At 42.1% G+C, this 23,403-nt stretch overlaps 1 protein-coding gene across 2 annotated transcripts in view; it reads right to left on the reverse strand.

Moving 5' to 3' along the window:
- Nucleotides 1–23,403, reverse strand: part of LOC106564376 (arf-GAP with dual PH domain-containing protein 1) — a 91,947-nt gene that overhangs the window by 11,139 nt on the left and 57,405 nt on the right. Inside the window, exons 1-8 of one of the 2 annotated variants that reach the window (XM_045708400.1) lie at nucleotides 12,989–13,062; nucleotides 12,575–12,708; nucleotides 11,900–11,991; nucleotides 9,897–9,979; nucleotides 9,692–9,804; nucleotides 6,774–6,920; nucleotides 6,570–6,653; nucleotides 6,425–6,487 (exon numbers count right to left, since the gene is read on the reverse strand). In XM_045708400.1, the coding sequence (XP_045564356.1) occupies nucleotides 6,425–6,487; nucleotides 6,570–6,653; nucleotides 6,774–6,920; nucleotides 9,692–9,804; nucleotides 9,897–9,979; nucleotides 11,900–11,991; nucleotides 12,575–12,625 (633 nt within the window). In that variant the 5' untranslated portion in view covers nucleotides 12,626–12,708; nucleotides 12,989–13,062. Of the gene's footprint in view, nucleotides 1–6,424; nucleotides 6,488–6,569; nucleotides 6,654–6,773; nucleotides 6,921–9,691; nucleotides 9,805–9,896; nucleotides 9,980–11,899; nucleotides 11,992–12,574; nucleotides 12,709–12,988; nucleotides 13,063–23,403 lie in introns of those variants that run through there. The other variant, XM_045708390.1, reaches the window with a different exon arrangement.

Consider the following 23,403-nt stretch of genomic DNA (forward strand, 5'->3'; position numbering starts at 1 on the left):
ATCTCTGATAAGATACCAAGGAAAGGGCTGAAAATAGCTCATATTAATATATGTGGCCTTAGAAATAAGGTTCATGAAATCAATAACTTACTAATATCAGATAACATTAATATATGAGCCATTTCTGAGACTCACTTAGATAATTCATTTGATGATACAGCAGTAGCAATACAAGGATATAACATCTATAGAAGAGACAGAAATGGGGGAGGTGTTGCTGTATATATTCAGAGCCATATCTCTGTAATGCTTAGAGAAGATCTTATGTCAAGTGTTATTGAAGTGTTGTGGTTGCAGGTTCACCTGGCACATCTAAAGCCTTTTCTTTTGTGGTGTTGCTATAGGCCACCAAGTGCTAACAGTCAGTATCTAAATAATATGTGTGAAATGCTTGATAGTGTATGTGATGTAAACAAAGAGGTCTACTTTCTTGGGGACCTGAATATTGATTGGTTTTCATCAAGCTGTCTGCTCAAGAGGAAGCTTCTCACTGTAACCAGTGCCTGTAATCTGGTTCAGGTTATTAATCAACCTACCAGGGTGTTTACAAACACCACAGGAACAAATAGTGTATAAGAGATCATACAAAATATTATTCGGTGACTCTTATGTGGATGATGTTAAAAATCTTTGTTGGTATGATGTGCTTAATAAGAGGATCTAGACGCTGCACTTGATGAATATATGAAATTGCTTCTTCCAATTATTGATAAACATGTTAAGAAACTGACTGTTGGAACTGTTAAGGCTCCATGGATTGAAAAACTGTATGGTTAAAAGAGATGGGGAAAAGGAATGGCTAATGTCTGGCTGCACATCTGACTGGCTGACTTACTGCAAATTAAGAAATTATGTGACTAAACTCAACAACAAAAAATAAGAAACTGTATTATGAAGCCAAGATCAATTATATAAAGAATGAAGGAAAACAACTTGAGTACTTTAAATTAAATTATGGGCAGAAAGACAAATTCCATTCATCACAAAACCATTTGATGTTGGCAATTATTTGAATGATTACTTCATTGGCAAAGTGGGCAAACTTAGGCAGGAAATGACAACAACGAATAGAGAGCCATCGTATTCATGCATAAAAAAACAAATAATGAAAGAAAAGCATTGCAAGTTTGAATTTTGTAAAGTTAGTGTGGGAGAGGTGGAAAAATTATTGTTAATGATCAAAAATGACCAACCTCCTGGCATTAACAACTTAGATGGAAAGCTACTGAGGATGGTAGCTGACTCTATAGCTACTCCCATCTGTCATATCTTTAATCTGGGCCTAGAGGAAAGTCTTTGTCCTCAGGCCTGGAGGGAAGCCAAAGTCATTCCGCTACCCAAGAGTGGTAAAGCAGCATTTACTGGTTCTAACAGCAGACCTATCAGCTTGCTGCCAGCTCTTAGCAAACTGTTGGAAAAAATAGTGTTTGACCAAATACAATGGTATTTCTCTGTAAACAAATTAACAACAGACTTTCAGCATGCTTATAGAGAAGGACACTCAACATGTACTGTACTGACACAAATGACTGATGATTAGTTGAAATTATAAATTGATAATAAGAAGATTGTGGAAGCTGTACTGTTAGATTTCAGTCCAGCCTTTCATATTATTGACCATAACCTGTTGTTGAGAAAACATATGTGTTATGGCTTTTCAACCTCTGACATATCGTGCATTTAGAGCTATTTATCTAATATAACGCAAAAGGGTTTTCTTTAATGGAAGCTTCTCTAATGTCAAACATGTAAAGTGTGGTGTACAGCAGGGCAGCTCTCTAGGCCCTCTACTCTTTTCTATTTTTAGCAATGACCTGCCACTGGCATTAAACAAAGCATGTGTGTCCATGTATGCTGATGATTCAACCGCATCAGCAACCACAGCTAAGGAGGTCACTGAAACCCTTAACAAAGAGTTGCAGTCTGTTTTGGAATGGGTGTGTATGTATTGATATTAATAAACTGGTCCTGAACATCTCTAAAACTAAGAGCATTGTATTTGTCATTCCCTAAGTTCTAGACCTCAGCTGAATCTGGTAATGAATGCTGTGGCTGTTGAACAGGTTGAGGAGACTAAATTACTTGGTGTTACCTTAGACTGTAAATGGTCATGGTCAACACATATTTTTTGGTTCCGGAACTCCAATTTGAGCAGCAGCAGCTGAAAAATGAGCTCCTACAAATATTGAAATTTACATGTTTTTTAGAGTGAAGTACATCGGAAAAAAGCAAAAGAAAACTGCAAGACTGAAGAGGAGAAAAAACAAGCAACAAACAAAGAAGATAGGCTTTTGAAAAATAAATATTTTTCATAAAATTGTAGTTATCTTAGCAAGCTGAATTGTTTACCAGTTGCTAAGCAGTTGCTAGGGACTCTTTTGGAAGAAGCTAGCTAGCTAACGAAGAACAACAAAGAATATCTAGTTAACAGAAGAAAAGAAAGAGAAAATCAGGACAGAAGAAAAAGGATATCAAAGTGAAACAGTTCTCTAAAGACACAGGAGATAATAATACAAGAAACAACACTTCTGTAGCTTGTCAACTATGTGTCTGTCTATCCCTGTTCTCTCCTCTCTTCACAGGCCATACAAACGCTTCACACCGCGTGGCCGCTGCCACTCTAACCTGGTGGTCCCAGCGCGCACGACCCACGTGGAGTTCCAGGTCTCCGGCAGCCTCTGGAACTGCCGGTCTGCAGCCAACAAGGCTGAGTTCATCTCAGCCTATGCTACCCTCCAGTCCCTAGACTTCCTGGCGCTGACGGAAACATGGATTACCACAGATAACACTGCTACTCCTACTGCTCTCTCTTCGTCTGCCCACGTGTTCTCGCATACCCCTAGAGCATCGAGCCAGCGGGGTGGTGGCACTGGAATCCTCATCTCTCCCAAGTGGACATTCTCTCTTTCTCCCCTGACCCATCTGTCTATCTCCTCATTTGAATTCCATGCTGTCACAGTTACCAGCCCTTTCAAGCTTAACATCCTTATCATTTATCGCCCTCCAGGTTCCCTTGGAGAGTTCATCAATGAGCTTGACGTCTTGATAAGTTCCTTTCCTGAGGATGGCTCACCTCTCACAGTTCTGGGTGACTTTAACCTCCCCACGTCTACCTTTGACTCATTCCTCTCTGCCTCCTTCTTTCCACTCCTCTCCTCTTTTGACCTCACCCTCTCACCTTCCCCCCCTACTCACAAGGCAGGCAATACGCTTGACCTCATCTTTACTAGATGCTGTTCTTCCACTAATCTCATTGCAACTCCCCTCCAAATCTCCGACCACTACCTTGTATCCTTTTCCCTCTTGCTCTCATCCAACACTTCTCACTCTGCCCCTACTCGGATGGTATTGCGCCGTCCCAACCTTCGCTCTCTCTCTCCCGCTACTCTCTCCTCTTCCATCCTATCATCTCTTCCCTCTGCTCAAACCTTCTCCAACCTATCTCCTGATTCTGCCTCCTCAACCCTCCTCTCCTCCCTTTCTGCATCCTTTGATTTTCTCTGTCCCCTATCCTCCAGGCCGGCTCGGTCCTCCCCTCCTGCTCCGTGGCTCGACGACTCACTACGAGCTCACAGAACAAGGCTCCGGGCAGCCGAGCGGAAATGGAGGAAAACTCGCCTCCCCTGCGGACCTGGCATCCTTTCACTCACTCCTCTCTACATTCTCCTCTTCTGTCTCTGCTGCTAAAGCCACTTTCTACCACTCTAAATTCCAAGCATCTGCCTCTAACCCTAGGAAGCTCTTTGCTACCTTCTCCTCCCTCCTGAATCCTCCTCCCCCTCCCCCCCTCCTCCCTCTCTGCGGATGACTTCGTCAACCATTTTGAAAAGAAGGTTGACGATATCCGATCCTCGTTTGCTAAGTCAAACGACACCGCTGGTCCTGCTCACACTGCCCTACCCTGTGCTTTGACCTCTTTCTCCCCTCTCCAGATGAAATCTCGCGTCTTGTGACGGCCGGCCGCCCAACAACCTGCCCACTTGACCCTATCCCCTCCTCTCTTCTCCAGACCATTTCCGGAGACCTTCTCCCCTTCCTCACCTCGCTCATCAACTCATCCTTGACCGCTGGCTACGTCCCTTCCGTCTTCAAGAGAGCGAGAGTTGCACCCCTTCTGAAAAAACCTACACTCGATCCCTCCGATGTCAACAACTACAGACCAGTATCCCTTCTTTCTTTTCTCTCCAAAACTCTTGAACGTGCCGTCCTTGGCCAGCTCTCCTGCTATCTCTCTCAAAATGACCTTCTTGATCCTAATCAGTCAGGTTTCAAGACTGGGCATTCAACTGAGACTGCTCTTCTCTGTGTCACGGAGGCTCTCCGCACTGCTAAAGCTAACTCTCTCTCCTCTGCTCTCATCCTTCTAGACCTATCTGCTGCCTTTGATACTGTGAACCATCAGATCCTCCTCTCCACCCTCTCCGAGTTGGGCATCTCCGGCGCGGCCCACGCTTGGATTGCGTCCTACCTGACAGGTCGCTCCTACCAGGTGGCGTGGCGAGAATCTGTCTCCGCACCATGCGCTCTCACCACTGGTGTCCCCCAGGGCTCTGTTCTAGGCCCTCTCCTATTCTCGCTATACACCAAGTCACTTGGCTCTGTCATATCCTCACATGGTCTCTCCTATCATTGCTATGCAGACGACACACAATTAATCTTCTCCTTTCCCCCCTTCTGATAACCAGGCGGCGAATCGCATCTCTGCATGTCTGTCAGACATATCAGTGTGGATGACGGATCACCAGCTCAAGCTGAACCTCGGCAAGACGGAGCTGCTCTTCCTCCCGGGGAAGGACTGCCCGTTCCATGATCTCGCCATCACGGTTGACAACTCCCTTGTGTCCTCCTCCCAGAGTGCTAAGAACCTTGGCGTGGTCCTGGACAACACCCTGTCGTTCTCCACTAACATCAAGGCGGTGACCCGATCCTGTAGGTTCATGCTCTACAACATTCGCAGAGTACGACCCTGCCTCACACAGGAAGCGGCGCAGGTCCTAATCCAGGCACTTGTCATCTCCCATCTGGATTACTGCAACTCGCTGTTGGCTGGGCTCCCTGCCTGTGCCATTAAACCCCTACAACTCATCCAGAACGCCGCAGCCCGTCTGGTGTTCAACCTTCCCAAGTTCTCTCACGTCACCCCGCTCCTCCGCTCTCTCCACTGGCTTCCAGTTGAAGCTCGCATCCGCTACAAGACCATGGTGATTGCCTACGGAGCTGTGAAGGGAACGGCACCTCCATACCTTCAGGCTCTGATCAGGCCCTACACCCAAACAAGGGCACTGCGTTCATCCTCCACTGGCCTGCTGGCCCCCCTACCTCTGAGGAAGCACAGTTCCCGCTCAGCCCAGTCAAAACTGTTCGCTGCTCTGGCACCCCAATGGTGGAACAAGCTCCCTCACGACGCCAGGACAGCGGAGTCAATCACCACCTTCCGGAGACACCTGAAACCCCACCTCTTTAAGGAATACCTAGGATAGGATAAAGTAATCCTTTTAACCCCCCCCCCCTAAAAGATTTAGATGCACTATTGTAAAGTGGTTGTTCCACTGGATATCATAAGGTGAATGCACCATTTTGTAAGTCGCTCTGGATAAGAGCGTCTGCTAAATGACTTAAATGTAAATGTAAATGTAAATATAGATTCAATGGTTGTTAATAAGATGGGGAGGTCTGTCCATAATAAAGAGATGCTCTGCTTTTTTGAAAGCAAGTCCTGCAGGCTCTAGTTTTGTCTTATCTTGATTATTGTCCAGTCGTGTGGCCAAGTGCTGCAAGGAAAGACCTAGTTAAGCTGCAGCTGGCCCAGAACAGAGCGGCACGTCTTGCTCTTAATTATAATCAGAGGGCTAATATAAATACAATGCATGACAGTCTCTCTTGGCATAGTCAACTTACACACAGCTCTGACACACACACTTACCCCACCAGACATGCCACCAGGGGTCTTTTCACAGTCCCCAAATCCAGAACAAATTCAAGTACAGTATTATATAGAGCCATTACTGCATGGAACACCCTCCCATCTCATATTGCTCAAATGAACATCAAACCTGGTTTCAAAAAAACCGATAAAGCTACACCTCACGGCACAACGCCTCTCCTCTATTTGACCTAGATAGTGTGTGTGTATGTATTGATATGTAGGCTACGTGTGCCTTTTTAAATTCATGTAGTTCTGTCCTTGACCTGTTCTTGTCTATTAATGTTCTGTATTATGTCATGTTTCATGTTTTGTGTGGACCCCAGGAAGAGTAGCTGCTGCTTTTGTAACAGCTAATGGGGATCTTAATAAAATACCAAATACCAAAGAGAGGTTAGGTAAAATAGGATTTTGAATGGGAATCAATTGTTTGGTCCCCACAACGATAGTAAAATAAACGTGTGAGTGTGTGTTCTCGCGCGCATGGGTGTTTAAACTTACCCTGGGTCCTGTTTTTTCCATATAGCCCTCCTTCAGAAAGTTGCGGGTCAATTTGGGCATCAGCTGAAAAACATGATTAAATACAGAGTGATACTGTGTGTGTACTTGTATGTGTCCGTGTGTGTGTGTGTGTGTGTGTACTCACCTCTGCATCATTAGCCCCTGGGAAGGCCACCTTTAGATAGTGGAGCTGGATGGCCCTTATAGAGTTGAACCAGTCTACTATCTCCTGATGGAGGGATGGAGAGAGAGAGAGAAAGAGAAATAGAGAGAGGGTGGAGTGAGCTACTTTGCTGAATTGATCCATACACATCCATATACAGTGACAGACACACCCCCACACAGCTACCTTGCCGTTGTCGTGGTAGAGGAAGATGTTTCTGGTGCTGTAGTCTTTCAGGTAGGTGATCTGTAGTCCGTTGGGGTTACCTATCTTCTCTGGCTGGAAGGCTGCGTTGATAGAGTCCACCTTGATCACCGCTTTAGGCTCCTTGGCCTGGAGAGACGGGAGGGACAGAGAGAGTTAGGGGTGGTGGAGGGAGAGAGAGTTATAGTAGGGGTGGAGAGAGGGAGGGGAGACAGTTAGGGGTGGAGAGAGGGGAGGGAGAGAGAGAGTTAGGGGTGGTGAGAGGGGAGGGAAAGAGATAGTTAAGTGGGATGAGAGAGGGAGGGAGAGTTAGGGATGGTGAGAGGGGGATGAAAAGAGGAGGACAGAGAGGTGGTGGAGGGACGATGGAGGGTAGGGTGGCAGGTAAGGTGTGGATGGGTGGGTGGCTGAAGGGGGAGTGGAGGTAAGGGGGAGAGAGGGGTAGGGTGCACCCAGAATCTCTCCTGGAGGGTTGTCTACCCGTGGTCTAGGTTTTAGGTGGAGGAGCTGCTCATCTTTGTTGACACAAGCACTGCCTTTGCATATTATGAATAATACTTTGCCAACAGTAGTTACTGTATATGCCAAGGACTCATTGGGGGGGGGTTGAATTAGCACTTTAGAAGGAGAACAAATGGGCTACAACATCTTAAGTGGGAAGAACACAAGAGTAACTTAGACAAGTTGGCTTAATCCCCTTTCAAATCCCCAGGAGGCATACCTGGACATCTGATAGACTTCAGGACTCTCCAAGTGCAACCCAATTGGTAGGTTTCCATGAGAACTACAACTAAACACTTCCTCGGCTGACTGTGTAAGTAGGCATTGCCTTCCCCCAGGCAATCGACTCGACTCACAGTAGCACCCACACTGCATCTCACTCACTCACTCACTCACTCACTCACTCACTCACTCACTCACTCACTCACTCACTCACTCACTCACACACTCACACATTCACACATTCACACATTCACACTCAATCCCCTTTCACTGTTGTAAAATGCAAAGTGAAATACTTTCTGGAAGCCAAAAGAGTTAGGTATTAGACACAAAGTTACTTAACAAAGTTTAATGTGACAACTGCAGTACTTAGCACAGGATTTGTCTCTAATTGGTTTAATACTGTTAAACTGAGACAGAGTTGGCAGGTTTTGGGGGGGGAGGGGAGTTGTCTGAACTTGCTGTATTGTAACGTGGCAGGCCTTCCTGTGACTCAGTGGTTAGGAAGGTGTGTGTGTTGTGTGTCCTACAGGGTAGGGCAGACTGCAGAACAGTATCAAAGCTAAAACAGTTTGTCTTTGTATTTGTATGATTATAACAGTGCATTCAGAAAGTATTCAGACCCCTTGACTTTTTCCACATTTTGTTACGTTACAACCTTATTCTAAAATGATTTAAATTACTTTTTCCCCTCATCAATCTACACACAATACCCCATAATGACAAAGCAAAAACTGTTTTTTATACATGTTTGCAAATGTTTAAAAAAAATAAAACAATATAACACATTTACATAAGTATTCAGACATTTTACTCAGTACTTCGTTGAAGCACCTTTGACAGCGATTACAGCCTTGAGTCTTCTTGGGTATGATGCTACAAGCTTGGCACACCTGTATTTGGGGAGTTTCTCCTATTCTTCTCTGCAGATCCTCTCAAGCTCTGTCAGGTTGGATGGGGAGCATCGCTGCACAGCTATTTTCAGGTCTCTCCAGAGATGTTCGATCGGGTTCAAGTCCGGGCTCTGGCTGGGCCACTCAAGGACATTCAGAGACTTGTACCGAAGCCACACCTGCGTTGTCTTGGCTGTGTGCTTAGGGTCGTTGTCCAGTTGGAAGGTGAACCTTCCCCCAGTCTGAGGTTCTGAGCACTCTGGAGCAGGTTTTCATCAAGGATCTCTCTGTACTTTGCTTCATTCATCTTTCCCTCAATCCTGACTAGTCTCCCAGTCCCTGCCACTGAAAAACATCTCCACAGCATAATGCTGTCACCACCATGCTTCACCGCAGGTTTCCTCCAGATGTGACGCTTGGCATTCAGACCAGAGCATCTTGTTTCTCAGGGTCTGACACCTTTAGGTGCCTTTTGTCAAACTCCAAGCGGGCTGTCATGTGCCTTTTACTGAGGAGTGGCTTCCATCTGGCCACTCTACCACAAAGGCCTGATTGGTGGAGTGCTGCAGAGATGGTAGTCCTTCTGGAAGATTCTCCCATCTTCACAGAGGAACTCATCGGATTCTTGGTTACCTCCCTGACCAAGGCTCTTCTCGCCCGATTGCTCAGTTTGGCCGGGCGGCCAGCTCTAGGAAGAGTCTTGGTGGTTCCAAACTTCTTCCATTTAAGAATGATGGAGGCCGCTGTGTTCTTGGGGACCTTCAATGCTGCAGAAATGTTTCAGTACCCTTCCACATATCTATGCCTCGACACAATCCTGTCTCGGAGCTCTAAGGACAATTCTTTTGAACTCATAGCTTGGTTTTTGCTCTGACATACACTGTCAACTGTGGGACCATAAATAGACAGGTGTGTGCCTTTCCAAATCATGATTAATCAATTGAATTTACCACAGGTGGACTCCAATCAAGATGTAGAAACACTTCAAGAAACAGATGCACCTGAGTATCATAGCAAAAGGTCTGAATACTTATGTAAATAAGGTATTTCAGTATTTTATTTGTAATGCATTTACAAACATTTCGAAAAACTTGTTTTCGCTTTGTCATTATGGGGTATTGTGTGTAGATTGGTGAGGAAACATTTTAATTTAACCCATTTTAGAATAAGGCTGTAACGTAACAAAATGTGAAAAAAGTCAAGGGGTCTGAATACTTTCTGAATGCATTGTATGTTGAAGAGAGCGTTTGTGAGATGAAGACCGCAGTAAATAGTCAGACTTACATCATACTTGGTGAAGTATTTCAGTGTCCCCTCTCTTTCTGAAAGAACGAATCGTCGGTTGAGGAACTGGCCGTTGTCCCGCCCCCTTTTCATCAACATTCCATCCCTCGTTCCTGTCAGTGACACAGTGACAAGCTTCTCATCAGTGCATATCTGTGTGTGTGTGTGTGTGTGTGTGTGTGATGCGTTGTGTGGGTGTCCTCACCCTCCTCATAGGTCCATTTCTTCCCTTCCCCTGTAAACTCTTTCCTCTCGTACTTCGCTCTGATCCACTGCTCCCTCAGGACCCTGGACACACACACACAAAATTAGGAAAATGTCTCAAAATCCCGAGACAACCAAACTACATGAAAGCTCTACACACAAAACGTATACTAACTAATTATGGTCATTGTGAGAACAGCAGAACAGAGTTTTACAGTGAGTGTTACAGTGAGTGTTAAATTGAGTGTTAAATTGAGTGTTAAATTGAGTGTTAAATTGAGTGTTAAATTGAGTGTTAAATTGAGTGTTAAATTGAGTGTTAAATTGAGTGTTAAATTGAGTGTTAGGCCAGATACTCTCTGTAGGCCAGGTATAGAACAGATACTCTCTGTAGGCCAGGTATAGAACAGATACTCTCTGTAGGCCAGGTGTGGAACAGATACTCTCTGTAGGCCAGGTGTGGAACAGATACTCTCTGTAGGCCAGGTGTGGAACAGATACTCTCTGTAGGCCAGGTGTGGAACAGATACTCTCTGTAGGCCAGGTGTGGAACAGATACTCTCTGTAGGCCAGGTGTGGAACAGATACTCTCTGTAGGCCAGGTGTGGAACAGATACTCTCTGTAGGCCAGGTATAGAACAGATACTCTCTGTAGGCTAGGTATGGAACAGATACTCTCTGTAGGCCAGGTATAGAACAGATACTCTCTGTAGGCCAGGTATAGAACAGATACTCTCTGTAGGCCAGGTGTAGAACAGATACTCTCTGTAGGCCAGGTGTAGAACAGATACTCTCTGTAGGCCAGGTATAGAACAGATACTCTCTGTAGGCCAGGTATAGAACTCTCTCTCCCCTCCCTCCCTCCCTTCATCTCTTCAGACACAACCGTCCATGTCAAGTACTGCAATCAGACAGACTACATAATAACCAGATGGGAGGTGTGTGTGTTTATGCATGTGCATGTGTGTGTGTGTGTGCATGTGTGTGTGTGTGTGTGTGTGCTTGTGTGGGTGTGTGTCCATGCTGCTGTCTGATGACTGCTGGGAAGCCCAGAGAGCTGATGAAAGGATTAGCGTTGCTGATTACGAGACGAAGACGAGACGACAGTGAGACGAAACTGACGAGACAAGCCATCGGTCCTAGCGGGAGATAAACACTTGACAGTCAACGACCGACGACATTCAAACAAACCATCAAACACACAGAAAACACCAGGTATCTCTGACACTCATTAAAACACGACATAAGGATTCAAGATAGTTCCAAGATTACCTGCCACATAACAGCAGAGAATGTTTTTTTGTCTAAAACCCTGGTGAAAGGGGCCAAAACACAAAACACACTGACACCCGAGACGGTTGTTATCTCACTATTTCTGTCACGCTGGTATGAATGAGTCTTTGGCAATATAAACATTTGTTTCCCATGCCAATAAAGCCCTTAAATTGAATTGAGAGAGAGAGAGAGCGAGAGAGAGAAAGAGAGAGAGAGAGCGAGAGAGAGAAAGAGAGAGAGAGAGAGCGAGAGAGAGCGAGAGAGAGCGAGAGAGAGCGAGAGAGAGCGAGAGAGAGCGAGAGAGAGCGAGAGAGAGCGAGAGAGAGCGAGAGAGAGCGAGAGAGAGCGAGAGAGAGCGAAATAGACAGAGAAAGCGAGGAAATAATGAACAAGGAAACCTATCCTATAACTAGTCTAAAACACATGACTGAAACTCAATGATTCCTCCTCCTACACGTCAAACAGGAAATCAACGTCTGATCTTATTATGGAGCGTATTATAACGTTCATCCTAATGTCTTTCTAATGGATTGATCATGATAGAGAATAGACAGTGTGTGTGTGTGTGTGTGTGTGTGTGTGTGTGCGCGTGTTCCTTTCAGTATCCTGCCTTAGCCAGCGCCTCTTTGCCATGAGTCCCCAAAAATATCCCCCTCATCACAATGTCATTATTACAATGGTCACGTTGCCATGGTCACCACACCTACACACACGCACAGACACACTTACTGGCAGTCTTTGTGGGTAGGTTTGTAGTAGTAGACAGGAACAACCGCCTCATATTTCTGCTTCATCAATTCGTTCCCATTCTCCGCCATGAACTGTAACACACACACACACACACACACACACACACACACACACACACACAAAGAAAGAGAGAAGTTGAGAGAGACAGAACAAACGGGCGGATGAGTCATGATTGCATGTGTCATACCGTGTATTAGCTAGACACAGACAATTCCTTCCAGCGTTGGAGTGGATTGTTTTGAATGTGATATATGCAGCATAACCATTCATTTTCTACAGGATAATGTCCCATTCTTCAGACAGAGGATGGATGGAACAAAGCCTGTCTGAAATCATTTCATATCAAGTTCATCACTGAGTTATGGCTCAGTCATAAATGACTATGTATAGTCATGGATTCAGACCTGGGTTCAAATACTATTTCAAATCTTTCAAGTGCTTTGAGCGTCGGCTCTAGTCTGCCTGGAGTGACAGATGGGCGGGGTTTGCCATTTTGGGACTACTCTATCGGTCTGTTAAGCCAGGCAAGCTCAGTCAAGCACAGATAAAGCATTTGAAATGATTTAAAATAGTACTGAACCCAGAGCCGATTGGATTTGAAGAAATGTATGTTAGCGAATATTCCGTTTTTGGGGATTTTGGTGAGCAGCTCACCTTTACTTCCTGGTCTTCCCAGCGGGAGAGGCCGAGGGATTTGACCTTCATTCCGATGTCGGGAATATTCCTGTGGATCCCGGAACACTGAACACAGATGAACACTCCTACGGAACAGGAGCCCCAACTAGGATCTGATGGCGGGATGGTGGGAGAGAGAGAGAGGAAGAGGATGAGGAAGAACAGAGAACAACAGAGAGAGGTATGTGGTTTCATTGGGAGTTTGTGGTACTCGATCAAAGGGAATACCTTTAGAAAAATCGACATTTCACATAGAAAACATTGGAACGCTTGCTTTGACCTTTGTCCTCTTGAGCAAGGAGCAGATTCTCTGTAAAGATCCAATGATAAGGTGTATAGGATGTACAACAACATACCACACTACAACCCAGTACAAAGTGCTGGTCCACATACCTTCAGAGCAGATATGAAGGCAGTCAGGGAAGAGAAACCTTCATCTTTCTACTGAATGTCTCCCATCTCCCTCGATTGGCTCATACCTGTGTTTACTTTAGCTTGACCACACCTATCTTATCTACCTGACACAGCCTGGTGCAGGGCCAGCTACCAACCCACGGAGTGTGTGTGTATCTTAACCTACTACACCGTTTTATCCCCACAGACAAAGTCAGAGTAGGCCACAGAAACACTGTGTTGGTCTACATTGCGGTAGGCCTTGACCTATAGGTCTGTTCTGTTGGAAACGATCCGGTAGCCTACAGTAGTGTTAACCTACACAATGTCTTACTGCTGTTCCCTTTCATATCTACTTTGTTTCATTGTGATAATCACATGATGATATCTGGAGCGCTGAGTAGGCCTGTTTCACATTTAGATGTGCCTTAATAACCAGCACGCATTTCAGACTGTGGGGGAATCAAATCCAAAAAGATTTGAATGCTACTTAAAAATGCATGTTATTGCCCCGTGTTTTTGGACCTTTAGGTACTAAACTGGCCTCTTCCCCATACATAAATGACATTTTATGAGTGACTTCACGAGTATTAACGTGTGAGTGTAGTCAGTGCATGTCTTGTCCAGGGACTACTGCAGTATCCAGCATCTGCCCAGCATTCTTCTGTCCTCATGCCATAAGACTGCCAAACAGCTAACAAAATGGCGACACAGACTATGTTGTCCTTTGTCTTTTGTTCTTATTGTTGTACTGTCTGTAAGCACCCTCACAGGGCCCTACACACGACACACACTGACACTCCAACACACACAACCTTTACTAAGGACATGCCACTGGCCCTGAGTAAAGCCAGTGTGTCTATGTATGTGGATGAATCAACACTATACATGTCAGCTACTACAGAGAGTCAAATCACTGCAACACTTAATGAAGAGCTGCAGTTAGTTTCAGTGGGTGGCAGGGAATAAGTTAGTCCTAAATATTTTAAAAAGTAAAAGCATTGTATTTGGGACAAATCACTCACTAAACTATAAACCTCAACTAAATCATGTAATACATCATGTAGAAGTTGAGGTGACTAAACTGCTTGGAGTAACCCTGGATTGTAAACTGTCATGGTTAAAACATATTGATATAACAGTAGCTAAGATGGGTAGAAGTCTGTCTGTAATAAAGCGATGCTCTGCCTTCTTAACAACACTATCAACAAGGCAGGTCCTACAGACTCCAGTTTTGTCGCACCAGGACTACTGTTCAGTCGTGTGGTCAGGTGCCACAAAAAAGGACTTAGGAAAATTACAATTGGCTCAGAACAGGGCAGCACGGCTGGCCCTTGGATGTACACAGAGTAGAGGTCGACTGATTATGATTTATCAACGCCGATACCGATTATTGGAGGACCAAAAAAAGCCGATACCAATTAATCGATCGATTTTTATATATACAGTGGGGAGAACAAGTATTTGATAACCTGCAAAATCGGCAGTGTTTCGTACTTACAAGGCATGTAGAGGTCTGTAATTTTTATCATAGGTACACTTCAACTGTGAGAGACGGAATCTAAAACAAAAATCCAGAAAATCACATTGTATGATTTTTAAGTAATTAATTTGCATTTTATTGCATGACATAAGTATTTGATATATCAGAAAAGCAGAACTTAATATTTGGTACAGAAACCTTTGTTTGCAATTACAGAGATCATACGTTTCCTGTAGTTCTTGACCAGGTTTGCACACACTGCAGCAGGGATTTTGGCCCACTCCTCCATACAGACCTTCTCCAGATCCTTCAGGTTTCACGGCTGTCGCTGGGCAATACGGACTTTCAGCTCCCTCCAAAGATTTTCTATTGGGTTCAGGTCTGGAGACTGGCTAGGCCACTCCAGGACCTTGAGATGCTTCTTACGGAGCCACTCCTTAGTTGCCCTGGCTGTGTGTTTCGGGTCGTTGTCATGCTGGAAGACCCAGCCACGACCCGTCTTCAAAGCTCTTACTGAGGGAAGGAGGTTGTTGGCCAAGATCTCGCGATACATGGCCCCATCCATCCTCCCCTCAATACGGTGCAGTCGTCCTGTCCCCTTTGCAGAAAAGCATCCCCAAAGAATGATGTTTCCACCTCCATGCTTCACGGTTGGGATGGTGTTCTTGGGGTTGTACTCATCGTTCTCCTTCCTCCAAACACGGCGAGTGGAGTTTAGACCAAAAAGCTCTATTTTTGTCTCATCAGACCACATGACCTTCTCCCATTCCTCCTCTGGATCATCCAGATGGTCATTGGCAAACTTCAGACGGGCCTGGACATGCGCTGGCTTGAACAGGGGGACCTTGTGTGCGCTGCAGGATTTTAATCCATGACGGCGTAGTGTGTTACTAATGGTTTTCTTTGAGACTGTGGTCCCAGCTCTCTTCAGGTCATTGACCAGGTCCTGCCGTGTAGTTCTGGGCTGATCCCTCACCTTCCACATGATCATTGATGCCCCACTGGGTGAGATCTTGCATGGAGCCCCAGACCGAGGGTGATTGACCGTCATCTTGAACTTCTTCCGTTTTCTAATAATTGCGCCAACAGTTGTTGCCTTCTCACCAAGCTGTTTGCCTATTGTCCTGTAGCCCATCCCAGCCTTGTGCAGGTCTACAATTTTATCCCTGATGTCCTTACACAGCTCTCTGGTCTTGGCCATTGTGGAGAGGTTGGAGTCTGTTTGATTGAGTGTGTGGACAGGTGTCTTTTATACAGGTAATGAGTTCAAACAGGTGCAGTTAATACAGGTAATGAGTAGAGAACAGGAGGGATTCTTAAAGAAAAACTAACAGGTATGTGAAAGCCGGAGTTCTTACTGGTTGGTAGGTGATCAAATACTTATGTCATGCAATAAAATGCAAATGAATTACTTAAAAATCATACAATGTGATTTTCTTGATTTTTGTTTTAGATTCTGTCTCTCACAGTTGAAGTGTACCTATGATACATGCTCTACATGCTTTGTAAGTAGGTAAACCTGCAAAATTGGCAGTGTATCAAATACTTGTTCTCCCCACTGTATATATTTGTAATAATGACAATTACAACAATGCTGAATGAACACTTTTATTTTAACTTAATATAATACATCAATAAAATCAATTTAGTCTCAAATAAACAATGAAACATGTTCAATTTGGTTTCAATTATGCAAAAACAAAGTGTTGGAGAAGAAAGAAAAAGTGCAATATTTACCATGTAAAAAAGCTAACGTTTAAGTTCCTTGCTCAGAACATGAGAACATATGAAAGCTGGTGGTTCCTTTTAGCATGAGTCTTCAATATTCCCAGGTAAGAAGTTTTAGGTTGGAGTTATTATAGGAATTATAGGACTATTTTACCTAACGGATGGCATCCCTAAGTCTAAATATTGCTGTTACATTGCACAACCTTCAATGTTAAGTCATAATTATGTACAATTCTGGCAAATTAATTACGGTCTTCACACAGTTCGCAACGAGCCAGGTGGCCCAAACTGCTGCATATATATACCCTGACTCTGCTTGCACAGAACGCAAGAGAAGTGACACAATTTCCTTATTTAAAAGAAATTCATGTCAGCAGGCAATATTAACTAAATATGCAGGTTTAAAAATATATACTTGTATATTGATTTTAAGAAAGGCATTGATGTTTATGGTTAGGTACACATTGGTGCAACGACAGTGCTTTTTCGCGAATGCGCTTGTTAAATCATCACCCATTTGGCGAAGTAGGCTGTGATTCGATGATAAATTAACAGGCACCGCATCAATTATATGCAATGCAGGACAAGCTAGATAAACTAGTAATATCATCAACCATTGTGTAGTTAACTAGTGATTATGTTAAGATTGATTGTTTTTTATAAGATAAGTTTAGTGCTAGCTAGCAACTTACCTTTGCTCCTTGCTGCACTCGCGTAACAGGTAGTCAGCCTGCCACGCAGTCTCCTCGTGGAGTGCAATGTAATCGGCCATAATCGGTGTCCAAAAATGCCGATTACCGATTGTTATGAAAGCTTGAAATTGGCCCTAATTAATCGGCCATTCCGATTAATCGGTCGACCTCTAACAAAGAGAGCTAATATTAATAATATGCATGTCAATCTCTCCTGGCTGAAAGTGGGGGAGAGATTGACTTTATCACTACTTGTATTTATGAGAGGTATTGACAAGCTGAATGTACCGAGCTTGTCTGTCTGTACTGGCACACAGCTTGGACACCCATGCATACCATACCCCACAAGACATGCCACCAGAGGTCTCTTCAAGTCCCCAAGTCCAGAACAGACTACGGGAGGCACACAGTACTACATAGAGCCATGACTACATGGAAATCTATTCCATATCAAGTAACTGATGCAAGCAGTAAAATTAGATTTAAAACAGATGAAAAAAAAACACCTTATGGAACAGCGGGGTCTGTGAAGCAACACAAACATTGGCACAGACACATGCATACACACACACGATAACATATGCACTATACATACACATGTATCTAGTACTGTAGATATGTGGTAGTGGTGGAACAGGGGCCTGAAGGCACACAGTGTGTTGTGAAATCACTGAATATATTGTAATGTTTTAAAATTGTATAAACTGCCTTAATTTTGCTGGACCCCAGGAAGAGTAGCTGCTGCTTTGTCAGCTAATGGGGATCTATGATAAATACAAATACACTCACTCCATCATTTACTCCTACACATATCTACCTCTATAGATCCAGTGTCCCTGTACATTATAATATGGTACTGGAACTGACCCTATATATAGTATGTTTACCCCTATACATATATACCTCTATAGATCCAGTATCCCTGTACATTATAATATGGTACTGGAACGGACCCTGTACATAGTATGTTTACCCCTATACATATCTACCTCTATAGATCCAGTATCCCTGTACATTATAATATGGTACTGACCCTGTATATAGTATGTTTACCCCTATACATATCTACCACTATAGATCCAGTATCCCTGTACATTATAATATGGTACTGGAACTGACCCTGTATATAGTATGTTTACCCCTATACATATCTACCTCTATAGATCCAGTATCCCTGTACATTATAATATGGTACTGACGCTGTATATAGTATGTTTACCCCATACATATCTACCTCTATAGATCCAGTATCCCTGTACATTATAATATGGTACTGACCCTGTATATAGTATGTTTACCAATATACATATATACCTCTATAAATCCAGTATCCCTGTACATTATAATATGGTACTGACCCTGTATATAATATGTTTACCCCTATACATATCTACCTCTATAGATCCAGTATCCCTGTAGATTATAATATGGTACTGACCCTGTATATAGTATGTTTACCCCTATACATATCTACCTCTATAGCTCCAGTATCGCTGTACATTATAATATGGTACTGACCCAGTATATAATATGTTTACCCCTATACATATCTACCTCTATAGATCCAGTATCCCTGTACATTATAATATGGTACTGGAACTGACCCTGTATATAGTATGTTTACCCCTATACATATCTACCTCTATAGATCCAGTATCCCTGTACATTATAATATGGTACTGACCCTGTATATAGTATGTTTACCCCTATACATATCTACCTATATAGATCCAGTATCCCTGTACATTATAATATGGTACTGGAACTGACCCTGTATATAGTATGTTTACCACTATACATATCTACCTCTATAGATCCAGTATCCCTGTACATTATAATATAGTACTGACCCTGTATATAGTATGTTTAGCCTATACATATCTACCTCTATAGATCCAGTATCCCTGTACATTATAATATGGTACTGACCCTGTATATAGCATGTTTACCCCTATACATATCTGCGTCTATAGATCCAGTATTCCTGAACATTATAATATGGTACTGGAACTGACCCTGTATATAGTATGTTTACCCCTATACATATCTACCTCTATAGATCCAGTATCCCTGTACATTATAATATGGTACTGACGCTGTATATAGTATGTTTACCCCTATACATATCTACCTCTATAGATCCAGTATCCCTGTACATTATAATATGGTACTGACCCTGTATATAGTATGTTTACCCCTATACATATCTACCTCTATAAATCCAGTATCCCTGTACATTATAATATGGTACTGGAACTGACCCTGTATATAGTATGTTTACCCCTATACATATCTACCTCTATAGATCCAGTATCCCTGTACATTATAATATGGTACTGACCCTGTATATAGTATGTTTACCCCTATACATATCTACCACTATAGATCCAGTATCCCTGTACATTATAATATGGTGCTGACCCTGTATATAGTATGTTTACCCCTATACATATCTACCTCTATAGATCCAGTATCCCTGTAGATTATAATATGGTACTGACCCTGTATATAGTATGTTTACCCCTATACATATCTACCTCTATAGATCCAGTATCGCTGTACATTATAATATGGTACTGGAACAGACCCTGTATATAGTATGTTTACCCCTATACATATCTACCTCTATAGATCCAGTATCCCTGTACATTATAATATGGTACTGACCCTGTATATAGTATGTTTACCCCTATACATATCTACCTCTATAGATCCAGTATCGCTGTACATTATAATATGGTACTGACCCAGTATATAATATGTTTACCCCTATACATATCTACCTCTATAGATCCAGTATCCCTGTACATTATAATATGGTACTGGAACTGACCCTGTATATAGTATGTTTACCCCTATACATATCTACCTCTATAGATCCAGTATCCCTGTACATTATAATATGGTACTGACCCTGTATATAGTATGTTTACCCCTATACATATCTACCTCTATAGATCCAGTATCCCTGTACATTATAATATGGTACTGACCCTGTATATAGTATGTTTACCCCTATACATATCTACCTCTATAGATCCAGTATCCCTGTACATTATAATATGGTACTGACCCTGTATATAGTATGTTTACCCCTATACATATCTACCTCTATAGATCCAGTATCCCTGTACATTATAATATGGTACTGACCCTGTATATAGTATGTTTACCCCTATACATATCTACCTCTATAGATCCAGTATCCCTGTACATTACAATATGGTACTGACCCTGTATATAGTATGTTTACCCCTATACATATCTACCTCTATAGATCCAGTATCCCTGTACATTATAATATTGTACTGTAACTGACCCTGTATATAGTATGTTTACCCCTATACATATCTACCTCTATAGATCCAGTATCCCTGTACATTATAATATGGTACTGACCCTGTATATAGTATGTTTACCCCTATACATATCTACCTCTATAGATCCAGTATCCCTGTACATTATAATATGGTACTGGAACTGACCCTGTCTATAGTATGTCTACCCCTATACATATCTACCTCTATAGATCCAGTATCCCTGTACATTATAATATGGTACTGACCCTGTATATAGTATGTTTACCCCTATACATATCTACCTCAATAGATCCAGTATCCCTGTACATTATAATATGGTACTGACCCTGTATATAGTATGTTTACCACTATACATATCTACCTCTATAGATCCAGTATCCCTGTACATTATAATATGGTACTGACCCTGTATATAGTATGTTTACCCCTATACATATCTACCTCTATAGATCCAGTATCCCTGTACATTATAATATGGTACTGACCCTGTATATAGTATGTTTACCCCTATACATATCTACCTCTATAGATCCAGTATCCCTGTACATTATAATATGGTACTGATACCCTGTATATAGTATGTTTACCCCTATACATATCTACCTCTATAGATCCAGTATCCCTGTACATTATAATATGGTACTGACCCTGTATATAGTATGTTTACCCCTATACATATCTACCTCTATAGATCCAGTATCCCTGTACATTATAATATGGTACTGGAACTGACCCTGTATATAGTATGTTTACCCCTATACATATCTACCTCTATAGATCCAGTATCCCTGTACATTATAATATAGTACTGACCCTGTATATAGTATGTTTACCCCTATACATATCTACCTCTATAGATCCAGTATCCCTGTACATTATAATATGGTACTGACCCTGTATATAGCATGTTTACCCCTATACATATCTACGTCTATAGATCCAGTATCCCTGTACATTATAATATGGTACTGGAACTGACCCTGTATATAGTATGTTTACGCCTATACATATCTACCTCTATAGATCCAGTATCCCTGTACATTATAATATGGTACTGACGCTGTATATAGTATGTTTACCCCTATACATATCTACCTCTATAGATCCAGTATCCCTGTTCATTATAATATGGTACTGACCCTGTATATAGTATGTTTACCCCTATACATATCTACCTCTATAAATCCAGTATCCCTGTACATTATAATATGGTACTGACCCTGTATATAATATGTTTACCCCTATACATATCTACCTCTATAGATCCAGTATCCCTGTACATTATAATATGGTACTGGAACTGACCCTGTATATAGTATGTTTACCCCTATACATATCTACCTCTATAGATCCAGTATCCCTGTACATTATAATATGGTACTGACCCTGTATATAGTATGTTTACCCCTATACATATCTACCTCTATAGATCCAGTATCCCTGTAGATTATAATATGGTACTGACCCTGTAAATAGTATGTTTACCCCTATACATATCTACCTCTATAGATCCAGTATCGCTGTACATTATAATATGGTACTGGAACAGACCCTGTATATAGTATGTTTACCCCTATACATATCTACCTCTATAGATCCAGTATCCCTGTACATTATAATATGGTACTGACCCTGTATATAGTATGTTTACCCCTATACATATCTACCTCTATAGATCCAGTATCGCTGTACATTATAATATGGTACTGACCCAGTATATAATATGTTTACCCCTATACATATCTACCTCTATAGATCCAGTATCCCTGTACATTATAATATGGTACTGGAACTGACCCTGTATATAGTATGTTTACCCCTATACATATCTACCTCTATAGATCCAGTATCCCTGTACATTATAATATGGTACTGACCCTGTATATAGTATGTTTACCCCTATACATATCTACCTCTATAGATCCAGTATCCCTGTACATTATAATATGGTACTGACCCTGTATATAGTATGTTTACCCCTATACATATCTACCTCTATAGATCCAGTATCCCTGTACATTATAATATGGTACTGACCCTGTATATAGTATGTTTACCCCTATACATATCTACCTCTATAGATCCAGTATCCCTGTACATTATAATATGGTACTGGTACTGACCCTGTATATAGTATGTTTATCCCTATACATATCTACCTCTATAGATCCAGTATCCCTGTACATTACAATATGGTACTGACCCTGTATATAGTATGTTTACCCCTATACATATCTACCTCTATAGATCCAGTATCCCTGTACATTATAATATGGTACTGTAACTGACCCTGTATATAGTATGTTTACCCCTATACATATCTACCTCTATAGATCCAGTATCCCTGTACATTATAATATGGTACTGACCCTGTATATAGTATGTTTACCCCTATACATATCTACCTCTATAGATCCAGTATCCCTGTACATTATAATATGGAACTGACCCTGTATATATTATGTTTACCCCTATACATATCTACCTCTATAGATCCAGTATCCCTGTACATTATAATATGGTACTGACCCTGTATATAGTATGTTTACCCCTATACATATCTACCTCTATAGATCCAGTATCCCTGTACATTATAATATGGTACTGGAACTGACCCTGTATATAGTATGTTTACCCCTATACATATATACCTCTATAGATCCAGTATCCCTGTACATTATAATATGGAACTGACCCTGTATATATTATGTTTACCCCTATACATATCTAACTCTATAGATCCAGTATCCCTGTACATTATAATATGGTACTGGAACTGACCCTGTATATAGTATGTTTACCCCTATACATATCTACCTCTATAGATCCAGTATCCCTGTACATTATAATATGGTACTGACCCTGTATATAGTATGTTTACCCCCTATACATATCTACCTCTATAGATCCAGTATCCCTGTACATTATAATATGGTACTGGAACTGACCCTGTCTATAGTATGTCTACCCCTATACATATCTACCTCTATAGATCCAGTATCCCTGTACATTATAATATGGTACTGACCCTGTATATAGTATGTTTACCCCTATACATATCTACCTCAATAGATCCAGTATCCCTGTACATTATAATATGGTACTGACCCTGTATATAGTATGTTTACCACTATACATATCTACCTCTATAGATCCAGTATCCCTGTACATTATAATATGGTACTGACCCTG

The sequence above is a fragment of the Salmo salar genome, chromosome ssa02, assembly GCF_905237065.1.
Source record: "Salmo salar chromosome ssa02, Ssal_v3.1, whole genome shotgun sequence".
Classification (NCBI taxonomy): Eukaryota; Metazoa; Chordata; class Actinopteri; order Salmoniformes; family Salmonidae; genus Salmo; species Salmo salar.